This window comes from Neomonachus schauinslandi, chromosome 1, assembly GCF_002201575.2.
Source record: "Neomonachus schauinslandi chromosome 1, ASM220157v2, whole genome shotgun sequence".
NCBI lineage: Eukaryota > Metazoa > Chordata > Mammalia > Carnivora > Phocidae > Neomonachus > Neomonachus schauinslandi.
In genome coordinates this window covers 79,912-92,430 of record NC_058403.1, presented here as the reverse complement: position 1 = coordinate 92,430, position 12,519 = coordinate 79,912, and the positions used below count along the sequence as shown (strand labels likewise).

At 45.1% G+C, this 12,519-nt stretch overlaps 1 protein-coding gene and 1 pseudogene across 1 annotated transcript in view; both read right to left on the bottom strand.

Moving 5' to 3' along the window:
• Positions 1-1,976: 1,976 nt before the first annotated feature.
• Positions 1,977-2,470, bottom strand: LOC110571032 (annotated as a pseudogene).
• A 7,138-nt stretch (positions 2,471-9,608) lies between these two features.
• The window catches only part of LOC110571031 (aryl hydrocarbon receptor-like), a 41,519-nt gene continuing 38,608 nt past the window's right edge, over positions 9,609-12,519 (bottom strand). Inside the window, exons 12-13 of the mRNA XM_044918905.1 lie at positions 10,095-10,520; positions 9,609-9,624 (exon numbers count right to left, since the gene is read on the bottom strand). Of these exons, the coding sequence (XP_044774840.1) occupies positions 9,609-9,624; positions 10,095-10,520 (442 nt within the window). The remainder of the gene's footprint in view (positions 9,625-10,094; positions 10,521-12,519) is intronic.

The following is a 12,519-nucleotide window of genomic DNA, read 5'->3' as shown; positions in this document are numbered from 1 at the left end:
CGGGAATACTCTGCTCACCCCTCCCAGTCACATTGTGCTTTTTGCTACCCCCTGCCTCCACAATTTTGACATTTAGGATTTACATTTCTTTAATACCTGTGTGTGTGTTTTATTTTTTTTATTTAATTTAATTCAATTATGTTATGTTAGTCACCATACAATACATCATTTGTTTTTGATGTGGTGATCCATGATTCATTGTTTTTGTATAATGCCCAGTGCTCCATGCAGTACGTGCCCTCCTTAATACCCATCACTGGGCTAAAGATTTTATTTATTTACTTATTTGAGAGAAAGAGAGTTTGTGTGTACTTTTAGTCATAGTGTGTGTATTTTTCTGTGATTTTCATGTTTTATCCAACAGTATGTTTCTGAGACTCATCCATGTTAACGCATGCAGCAGTGATTCATTAGTTTCCATTGCTGAATGCAGTACCCATCGTATGGCTATGACAGAATTCACTTGCCTTGTTGGTGATCATTTGGTTTGTTTCCAGGCTTTAGCAACCACAATGTCTGTACATGTGGTGTACCTGTGCAATCTTTTATCTTCTTGTGTGTATCTAGGAAGAGTAGTGTTGAGTCAAAGGGTGTACACTTGTTTAACTTCACATGATAATGCCAAATTATTTTCAAAATTTGTAACAATTTAAACTCTCACCAGTAGAGTGTAAGATATTCCACATCTTTGGGTTCATCTTTTTTGTAGCTCTCTGGGCTTCCTGGATCCAAGTAGGGGAATTATTAGATCATATATCTATATCTATCTTTAATTTTTTGAGGAACCTCCATACTGTTTTCCATAGTGGTTGCTCCAGTTTGCATTCCCGCATGCTGTCGAAAGGCATAACCAGAAAACCCAACTCTGTTTCCCTGTGAGGGTTTCCTGTTCTCTACATCCTTGCCAACATTGTTATTTTTTGTCTTTTTTTTTTTTTAAAGATTTTATTTATTTATTTGACAGAGAGAGACATAGCGAGAGAGGGAACACAAGCAGGGGGAGTGGGAGAGGGAGAAGCAGGCTTCCCGCCGAGCAGGGAGCCTGATGTGGGGCTCGATCCCAGAACCCTGGGATCATGACCTGAGCCGAAGGCAGACGCTTAACGACTGAGCCCCCCAGGCGCCCCTATTTTTTGTCTTTTTGATTCTAGCCATTCTGACTGTGTGAGATGATACGTCATTGTGTGAGACTTTGATCTGCATTTCCTCAATGATGAGTGATGTTGAGCATCTTGTCGTGTGTCTGTTGGCCATCTGTATGTCTCCTTTGGAAAAATGTCTCTTCATGTCTTCTGCCATTTCTAAACTTATTTTTTGGGTGGTGAATTGTATGGAGTTCTTTATATATTTTGGATATTAACCTTTTACTGGCTATATAATTTGCAAATATCTTCTCCCATTCAGTAGGTTGCCTTTTTGTTTTGTTGATGGTTCTTTTCGCTGTGCAAAAGCTTTTTATTTTGGTGTAGTCCTAATAATTTATTTGTCCTTCCATTTCATGTATGGCATATTTCATGCATAAAGGTTGCTAATTTTTAATGTATTTAAAAAGGATTTCCAATTCTCCCCCTCCCTTTTTTGCTTTTGCTCTTTATATCTTGTTTAAGAAATTCTTCCCTATCTGAGGTCATGAAGATTTTCTCTTACATTTTTTCTAAAACTCTGAAACTTTTGCCTTTCCTAATTATCTGCTCCATTTAGACTTTATGTATGAGAAGACTGAGACCCCATTTTATTTTCCTTCCATATGGCTAACCCATTGTTTCAGCTCCATTGCTAAATGAACTTTCTCCCAGAGCTTTTTTTTTTCCTGCAAAAAGCTTTATTGTTTTGTTTCCATTTAGTCCATGGCTTGGGAGAGGGTGCCAGGGTGTTTAAAAAACCACCTGGTAGTTGAGGGAGAGGCTCAAGCAGAAGCCCTGGCACCAAGAGGATGTCAGTGTGTCCTCTCAAAGGATGCAGGGCTCCAGAGGCTGCTAGTCATGCTTGAGGGTGAGCCTTTCAAAGAGATCTTCACCCAGCCCAGCCGGGGGGCCAGCCAGCCTGCAGAGGTTACTCTGATGGTCTCCATCTTCCTCATCCAGGAAGTGTCTCTTCAGGAAGTCACAGAAATAGGGGTCTGCACTGGCAGAACCCAGGCATGTAGACCCAAAAAGGCCTGGTTCCTGTTCTTCTCCAGAAGCAGAGTGGCTTCCATGGTGTCTTGGGCTTTACCCCACTCATCTTGAGACTCCTTCTGCATGTCCTGGAAGAGGGTGTGGCTGCTGTGCTGGTTTTGCATCTTCTGGAGATGCTCAGTGCCCTTGTGCTTCTCCTCAGCCAACTTGCAGCCCTTCAGAGCCATGTCCTCATGGTGGAAATTGAAGCCCAGAGAGAGGTAGGTGCTGGAGGCCTGCAGATGCATGTTGGCCAGGTGGTTGATGGTGGCCTCCACCTGGCTGGAATAATTCTAATGAGTCTGGGAGCTCATTGTTGATTGGTAATAAGAAGCTAGCTCAAAATATGGTTTTGGCTGGCCCTGGAGGCAGAGGGTGCCGGGGAAGATGGCTCCGAAGGTTGCCACTGGAAAAAATGTTGGAGGGTGGTTGGAGGCTGGTAGAAGGGGAGTCCCTGGGTCTGTTCCATCTAAATACTGTTGAAGCAAGAGATAGATCTGTGGGACTGCCAGGTATACTGCCTTTCCCCATAGTTCTGATTACCTCCATCATATATCAAGTTCCTATATATGTGTGGTCGGCTTCTGGGCTCCTACTCTATTCCTCCACTGTGTGACTATGTACTAACACCATAGTCTCTTCACTGTTGTGCTTTATGAAAGCCTTGATAGGCAATATGGCGAGTATGGCCCTTTGTTCTTCTTTATGACTAGATGTCTTGGTTAATCTTGGCCCTTCATCTGCCTTATACAGTTTTGAATCAACTTTTCAAGTTTCATGAGAAACATGGTAAGTTTGACTGGATTTCACTGAATCCTTAGGTCAATTAGGAAATACTGATACTTTATGATATTGTGTTTTCCAATCGTAGCTGGGGTGAGAGCTGCCCTGGACTTTCACAGGCCTCCATGTTCAGAGTTGGCTCTGTCTAGACTACAGCTCTTGTGTTACTGTGTGTCCTGTGGCCACCTGTGGGCCTAGCATAGCTGCAGGAAGCAAAGCTCATTAGATGGTAAAGATGGAGAGCCCATCAAGCCTTCAGAAGATTCATGGCTGCCTGTGTCTCCAAGACCTCTCTGCTTGGGCCTGGAATCCCAAGTGCTATGGTGCTGTGCACTTTGTTTTGGTCACACTGCTGATGGGAAAATGGGAAACATTTAGAGCAGTTAGAACAAAATTACAGAAGACAAGGGTTAACCCAAGGACTCTAAAATCATACTTGTTTATAAAAGATGTAAGTTTGAGGCTTTAATTAGGAATTACTTTGGTTTCAGATAGAAGTCTAACAAATTCAGTCTTCTGATTTTCTAACTTACAACAGGTGGAAAATAAAAAATTGGAAAGGGGGTATGAGCTGAGGGACCCCAAGGATGCCAGAAATGAGAGGTGGCAGTGTGACATGAGAAGGGGGCAGAAAATCCAGAGAAGTACAGTCACTTCTCTATTGAGGCAACTCTTGGGAATATGAGATGAACCCAGCTCCAGTGCTGGGCTCTGGGTCTCCCAAATCTACCTGGGAAATTCCAGATAACCCCAGGCAACCCCACCCTCCCTGTGTTCTTCTCCCATGATTAGTTCACACACAGGAACATGACCCATCTTGGATCAGTGGAATGTTATTTCTGGAAACTCTGGGGAAATTTTACTTGCTCTTGAGAGAGAGGGACAGGAAGGAAGGATAGTCTCCTATGCGGCACGTTGTGGCTGTGGTTTGGGCTCTGGACCTGCTACCTGTCCAGAGTGAAGCAAACACACTGCACAAGGCAACACCAAGAACCAGAGAGAAACACCAGCAACACTGGATTATCCCAAAGACTCCCTTATGCACTGGGCTTCTAGCTAGGGGAGCAATCCCTAGTCCAGCTGTTTAAATCAGACAGAGTTGGGTTTTCTGTTTATGTCTTCCAACAACATCTCCTCTGATAACCCCTAAAGAGAACTCCAAATTCTCTCTAGGAAACTCCCTACCCCACTCTCAGCCCATGTGCTTGGGGGGGACCTCTGACCCAGCTCCAGGAGTGGTGTCCATGAATTTGGCTGAATGAGGGGCATATTCAATCCATGAAGGTCCTGAAGGGGAGCCTAGTGCAGCCCTCCCAGGCTAACTCATAGAAACCCTGCAGCAGTGGAGGCCCCTCTGGTCGTTTTATGCCTTTGAGTTCTGATGGAAGAAGCTCCCTTGGTTTCTCGAGCTGGTTGGAGCCTGGCACCTTAGAAGGTGGTGTGTGCCACATCCCTCTAGCCACCTGCGACTGCTTGTTTATGACCTCAAAAGCCTGCCCACTCTCTTTCCCCTTTTACTCCACCCTTCCTAGCCCATCTCCTCCTGGCCAGTCCTAGCCCTGGGCAGTCAAGCACTTGGCCTCCCCTCCATCTGCCCTGGCCTCAGGAAGCAGTCCCCTGAATCAGTGACAGCAGCACTCTCATAGCATTGGCACAATCTGAATCATGGTAGTTGTAAAAGAATGTTTGGGGAACTGTCTACAGTGTCCTGAAGCATGTGCGCCAAGTTAAAAGGACAGTCATCGAATTACTTTCAAGTTATACTCAGTAGAAAGGAAGAGTACTGTTTAATCATCTGAGCTCATCAGTCAGGCTGATTTTCACACACACATTTGCTTCAACTCATCCTGCTTGGCCCAGACCACAAATACAAGAGAACCAGAAAGGCTGCACTCACCACAGAGTCAGACCTGTAACTAAACACACACATATATGTGCACACATTTACTATCTGTTTTAATATGCTGAATAATGATTACATTAGTAAGAGGTTATGGTATTACTGGCCATGTAACACATACTTTCTTTTTTTAATAATGTAATAATATTTTGCTGAAGGTATGGGTTATATTTGATTAAAAATTATTATTTCCAAGATGTTGATGAAACCAAATATAGTCTTTATTATACTGTACACCCAAATTATTAGGAAGGCTGATTTTGTTCCTTTTAATGATTGATGAGTCTGGGACAATTTGACTGCATCAAGGGTACTGATGAGGGGTTTGTGCTTTACCTAATGGGAATCCTGTAACTTCTGGGACAAGAGTGCAATTCACAAGAAACTGAAGGCTTTGGGGCAACATGAGTACATTCTGTGGAGGCAAAGGAAAAGTACAGAATTTGGACATCACCTTGGGCAGTCACAAAGCTGGCTGTTTGGCAACATTAGCTAATTAAGTTCCTTCTTGAAAAGAATTTGGTGTTGCATGCTTTTAAAATGAGTTATATGTTTGTGGTTATTTTTTACATGGGTTGCTGTCTCCAAGGACCAGCCCAGCTTCACCACCCATGAAATAGACTTTTGTACACTGGTCCCTGAAAGACATTTTCTGGGGCAAGTTCCGGACGACTCATGTTCACATGGATGTGGTGGATGCCCCTCACCTGTTACCCGGAGATTACTGCTCCCAAGAGTGTTGCGGGAGGGGACAGCTGTTTGTTGGTGTCAATGAAACCTCCCTCCCAGTGTTACATTCCTGATTACCCTCCATTTTGATTCTGGCCTTGGCCATGTGACTTGGCTTGATCACCTGCCCTAGCAGAGGCTTGATAAGCACTTGGACACGGGGGCTTGACTTCTTGGAGCATGCTGCAGCCAGGAAATCCTGGTGCCTTGGGAAGGGAGGGAACCAAGGAGCCTGGCTGACACCCAGCAAGCTGCCAGACATGTGAGTGAGCCCCTGCTGAGCTGCCAGATGACCACAGCCACATGAACGATGCAGGCGAGACCCACAGCAGAACCATCCAGTGGAGCCCACCATATTGCAGAATAATAAGCAAAGAGATGATTGTTGTTTTAATAGCCTACGTTTTGTGGTAATTTGCTACTCCACATATGAATGAAACACCAGACATATTCTTGTGAGCTGTGCATTGACTGCCAGTGTTTCATTATAGTCCATGGTAGTAAATAAACAACACAGAGAAATGGAATGTACAGATTGTTACACATGTAATGAGTCTGCATTTCACACGGAACATTTTAAGTAGTTTTAAAAAACTTGTGACCCAGTTGAAAATACCATGGAAGGACAACTCTTCACATCAAGGCAGGCCTCAGAGTGTCCAAGAACATGCACTGTTTTGTGATTAAACTGTTTACTTTGGACAGAAAAACATAAAAAGTACTCCAAATAGACCATGGTTTGTTAAGACATACTGCCATGTACAGATTCTAAATGAGGTTAGAGAATTTCCCCTTTCCCCATGATGAGAGGCTGTAATTTTTGGTTTGAGAGAGCAGGTGGAAGGATTTATGAGTACTGGTGAACACTTCTGTGTGTGTTTTCTCCCATTTGTCAGGCTGCAGGGTCTTAGTTGATGCTTCAGTGTTTTAGGTCCAAGGGTCCAAAATGGCAGACATTCCATGCATGAAACAACATCAACCATCACCCGATCTGATGCTGTGGAAAATGAACATGGTGGCTTATCCTGTGCAGGTCACACAGTTTCTGGTAACTGCTGGTGGACCTGGTGGCATCAGAGGGGTCCTTCTGTTGGGTTCTGACTGGGCTGGTTCCCGGGCCTCTGTGTTCCTGTGCTGTGGTTTCTTCACCTGTGCTTTCACTCATGCATACATACAATGGACATTCATTAAGCACCTACTATGTGCCTGGTTCTGGGTGACACTGGTGAGCAGGTCCAATGGTGGTCATACTTGATGACATCTGGCCCATTTAGCTCCTGAACAATGAGTCCTGTGGTGGAAGCCGCAGAAGTCAGTGGAAGTGCTGCTATAACCCTCAACCATTCTGAGTCCTTTATGGAAGGAGAAGCAGTGGCCGCCAACCTTTTTCCTTTTGCTCTGTTGGGAGACTGAGATGCATGCACCCTGTGCTTCAAAGGTGTACCACTGTCTAGATCTTCCATCTGCCATGTTCCCATGCCATCTTCTAGGGCAGAACACCATTCCTCCTGCACATGGGCTCCACAGAGGACCCACTTCTCCTGTGTCCAAGATACTGGGTGAAGGTCAAGCCCTCTCCAGGGGTCTAGGCCAAAGGGCACATATCCCTTCCCCACGTGTGGCTGTCAGCATGTTACCGTGCTGTAAGAACCATGTGTCTGGATGGCCCTGATTGCAAACAGGTTGTCTGATGCTGGCTTCAGCTCTGAGCTTGGAAGTGTCATTATGAAGGCAAATGTTGGAACATGTCCATAGTGTCCCTTTCCTATTAACATTTTTGTGATTCAAAAGTTACTTTTTAAACAAAGATGAGAATTCCATATGTGTCTTGAGTATAAAGTACACAGAATGAAATGAAGTAAAACACACACACACACACACACACACACACACATCTTTGGGATCCAGAGAATAAGATTTCAGATAAGTGTGTATTTATACACACAGAAAAAAGTTAAATATTCACCCAGCAATATGAAAAATTTAAGATACTTCAATTTCAGGGAAAATGTCAGTAGTTAAGACTCCAGAACATGTCCACAGACGGGCAAAAAGCACGATATGGTCTTTCTAAGTCAGAATTTGGAGGAAAATGTGCTTCCTTTTGGGCCTGGAATCCCAAGTGCTATGGTGCTGTGCACTTTGTTTTGGTCACACTGCTGATGGGAAAATGGGAAACATTTAGAACAGTTAGAACAAAATTACAGAAGACAAGGGTTAACCCAAGGACTCTAAAATCATACTTGTTTATAAAAGATGTAAGTTTGAGGCTTTAATTAGGAATTACTTTGGTTTCAGATAGAAGTCTAACAAATTCGGTCTTCTGATTTTCTAACTTACAACAGGTGGAAAATAAAAAATTGGAAAGGGGGTATGAGCTGAGGGACCCCAAGGATGCCAGAAATGAGAGGTGGCAGTGTGACATGAGAAGGGGGGCAGAAAATCCAGAGAAGTGAAGGGGAGCTCCCAGTGAAGCTATATCGGGCTGCCTGGGGTTCAGGGAAACCACATTCCAGCTGCGCCCTGAGGGCAGCCCTATGTCCCCGGAAAGGCACATCTGCTCCTCTGTGTGAAATGGGAGGGGTCACAACGCTGCTGGTGTGACTTCTATGCGAAGCTGCATTTGAGGGTGTGCATTACGATTATTTGCAGGATCTGTATGTGTGTCCTCATTCCCTGCCAGCACTAGGCAGTGAGCAATGCTTCAGCACTAACCTGCTTATTGGTGTTGGAAATGGTACCGGGGGGAGCACAGCAGAAGAGGGTGTCAAATTCAAAATACAACCAATCCAACTCTGGGTGTCCAAAGCTGGGCTAAATTACATTACAAAGTTGGTGTCCAGGTGGCTTAGTGATGCCCAGAAGACTGCAGCTGGAGGGCCCACCAGGTCATAACCACACTATTGCCAGGGGTAAAGCCGCTCCTGCCACCATTACTAGCCTCAGTCGACCAACACTGACAGTGACCTGCTACATTTGAAGAATCCCTCCACGTATCCCTGCACTGCAGCTTCACAATAATGCTGTGCTTAGGACCAGCTGGGCTGGTGGGATACCCCTCCTATACTGGCCAGCTGGGCAGATGCCCCCTCACATCCAGATTTGCTAGGAGCTCTGCACTTGACCAGTGAGGTAGAGTGCCCCTCCCTGCTACCCACAAATCCCCGTGGTCCTGCTTGCTAACACTTACCTGGAGCTGGACATCACGGCTGCCCTGCATAGATGCCGGTGGCCAGGCAGAGTCAGGAGGGCAGGGAGGCAGGGTCAGGCTAGACTGCACCTGGGGTCTCCCCACAGCCCCTGGGGCTGCAATGACCAGTTTGTCCTTGCTGTGCCTTGTGGCTTCAGCTGGGCTCTTGCCTTGGCTGCTGCCTATGCCTAGGGAGCTGTTCTTGGAGGACAGGAAGGGGCTTGGCTTCAGGGCCTGGGGGATGGCATCTCTTGGGCAGCCACCCAAGGGCTGGGCACTTGGCAACCCTTCTCTCACTGGCCCGCAAGCTTCCTGGGTCTGCAGCCCCATTTGTACCCACTGCTGTTGCTTGGCAGCTGGGGAGGGGTCCATGCTGTAAGAGTCCTGCATAGCCAAGGGTATATGCAGGAGCTCCTGGGAAGGGCAGGCAGAGCTCCCCAAGAGCTTGCTCACCACCAGGGAGTGGGGTGGGTGCTCTTGACTCCCAGCTGTATCCTTTGGGTTACCCGCTTCTCCCTGCACAGATGGGGGCAAACCCCAGCACAAGTTAGGAGGAATGTCACTGGCTGGCCCTGCCCATGGAGGGCACAGGTTGGCCATGGTCGACCACAGGTGGTGGAAGGGGTCAGGCTGGGCCCGCCTTGCTACCTGCCCTGCCTCCACCTCCACAGGGACTAGTGCTGGCTGGCCCTGGATCGGGGAATCCCAAATGCTTTCCAAGGGATAGGTGCCACAGGAGGTGGGATCTGAGGTGATCAAGGGCTCTTGACACTGACCACTGTGTGAGGCTGCCCAGGGCATGGGTTCTTTGCAAAAACCCAGAACACCAGCACCTGGCTGAACCAGGTGTCTAGGGATATTTTCTCCTAAAGGGAGTGAAGATGTGTGGTTTGGCTGAAACACCTGGGCAGGTTGGCTGGGGCTGGAGGTCTCAGGGAGGCGGCTGAGGTCAAATATTGTTGGTTTCTGGCATATCCTGAAATTCAAAGGCATATCCTGGCTCTGCTGAAGCTGCCACTGTGGAGAACTCTGGAGTGTAGGGCCAGAGATGAGAAAATGCTGGGTGTGTGTGTGAAGGTAGCTGGGCACTGTGCCCATGTGCTGAGGTGGAGCCACTTCCATGGTAAGCTGGCCCGAGCCCAGCGAAGGCTGTGGCTTCAGGGTCTGTGGAGCAGTTGTGCTGGATGGTGGGGGCAATGCCACATTCCCACTGTCATGAAAAAGCACTTTCTTTCCCCTGTGGGAGCCCTCTCCCTGGCTGGGTGGTAGTGGGTGGCAATTCTGAGACCCTGCAGGGCCTGAGTCAGCCCTGAGAAGGCTCTCTTCCCACACACACTGGCTGAGGTCAGTGACCCCCAGGTGCTGGAGAGTGCAGCAGACATCAGGCTGTTCTTCTGTGTCCTTCTCCAGCAGGGTCTCAGTGAGAGCCTGGAGGGAGTTGTCTTCCTCCTCCTCTTTCTCTTCCTTGTGCTCATGACTGTCATTGGACCTCCACCTCTCCAAGGGTGAGCCTTGTGGGGTTGGGGCAATGCAGGACAAGTATATGGATTCATCTTGCTGCATCATGGCTCCCAGAAGAGAGCCTGGGCGCACAGGACCCTGACCAGTGGGGGTGCCCTTCCTTGTCCTGATCCTCTTCCTGGCTGGGAGGGCATCCACAGGGCTCAGGGGGCTGCTGTCATACAGGATGGCTTCCCCTGTGGTGAAGATGAATGGCAGCTGCAGGGCTCTCTTGCGCAGGTGCTCCTCCCCCTCTGCATTCCTGTGGTTAAGGAAACACAAGACCACATCTGAGAATGGGTATTTGAGTGAGAAAGGGAGTCTCCTGGTCAGGGGACAGAAATGGCCAAGTAACTGAACAAGTGAGCAAGGCGCTGGACATCAGCTGTTCTGGTTTTTCCATCCAAGGGAGAAGACATAATATTGAACTTGCTTCTCTTTTGCATTCTTTGGAGTAAAAAATCTTGGCCAATACTTTCTGTCTTGAATTCTGAAGAAGTCTCAGAGGAAACTGCTTATTTGTGGGATGAGTATTCCAAAAACACATGTAGAAATTCCCTAAACTTTATGTCGAAAAGAATAAATCATTATGCAAATATGATACATGCAACTGTTTTTCACTGGGAAAAATAATTTTCCCGTCCTTCCTCCTCTCCCTTCTTCCCTTCCAAAAGACACATGGTATATGGCTGCTATAGGCCGCCCCAACAGCCATGTAACACCATGCTCAGCAAGGTGAAAAAACCTTCACTTGCTGGCCTGACTCCACTTGGAATCTCACATTTGGTTTTTAGCTCCACAAAGGAAAACTGAAGTAACATGGAGTGTCTTTGACAGAAGATGACCAGGATGCTGTGGGCATAGGAAACCCCATCACTGGAGGGACCTTTAGAGAAGCTGGTATCTCACCTTAAGATCTCTGGTCATAGCCTTTGTCCTTAAGTCTACTTTGTATGATATGAATACAACCACTCTGGCTTTCTTGTACGTACTGTTTGTACCACATATCTTTTATTTTATGTCTTATTCCTTTCAACTTATTTGTGTCACTATTTAAAAATATATCTCTTGTGCTTGCTTCAACAGCACATATACTAAAAATATATACTAAAAAAATATATAAGGCATATGGTTGAGTGCTTTTTTAAAAATCCATTTCGACAATCTGTGTGTTTTAATTGGAGTGTTTTATCCATTAACATTTAGTGGCATTATTGCTATGTCTGGATTTGGGTCTTTTATATTATATTTGTTTGTCCCCCCTTCTTCCCCTCTATTCACCCCTTTCCTGCCTAGATACATTAATTTTTTAAGAAATACATTTTCATTTATATACTGGATTTTTGGTTCTATCTTTTGCATTATATTTTTAATGGTTGCTTTAGAAATTATGAAATATACCCTCAAGATTTCAATGCCTACTTAGAATTAGTACTGTGCCACTTTACATAAAACATATGCATCTTGCAATGGTCCATGTACTCCTAACACCCATCCTTTATCCTAGAGGTGTCATATATATTACATCTATATATGTTATAAATCTCATACTATATTTTTGGCTTTAAGCAGTCACATGTATTTTTTAAAAAGGAAAAATAATATTTTATATTTATCCACATGTTTACCATTCCTCATCCTGCCCACTCCTTTTTCAAGGTTCAAGGTCTTAGTGGATATCATTTCCCTTCCACCTGACATATTTCTTTTGGCATTTTATAGTGCAGATCTACTGGCAATAAGTTGTTGGATTTTTTTTTCCTTTAATGAAAATGTCTTCGTTTGCTATTATTTTTGAGGGCTATGTTCACTGTTCACAGAATTCAGAGTTGACAATTTTTTAAAAGCACTTCAAAGGTATTGTTCCAATGTTTTCTGATCACCATTTTTTCTGTTGAGAAGTCCACAATAATCTAATTGTTTCTTATATGTAATGTGCTTTTTATCTTAGACTGCTTTTAAAGTTTTCTCTTTAGCTTTGGTGTACAACAATCTGACCAGAATATGCCTTGGTGTGTTTTTTTTTTTGTATTTATCCTGCTTGGAATTCGCTGAGGTTCTTGAATCTATAATTATAATTTTTCCCAAACTGGAGACGTTTCTGATCATTATTTCTTCAAACATATATACACACACGCACATAAATATATAGACAGACAGATATAGGTATAGATATACTGCCCACTCTGTTCTTTTTCTGGGATTCCGTTTACTTATATATATATATATATATATATATATATATATATATATATATATAT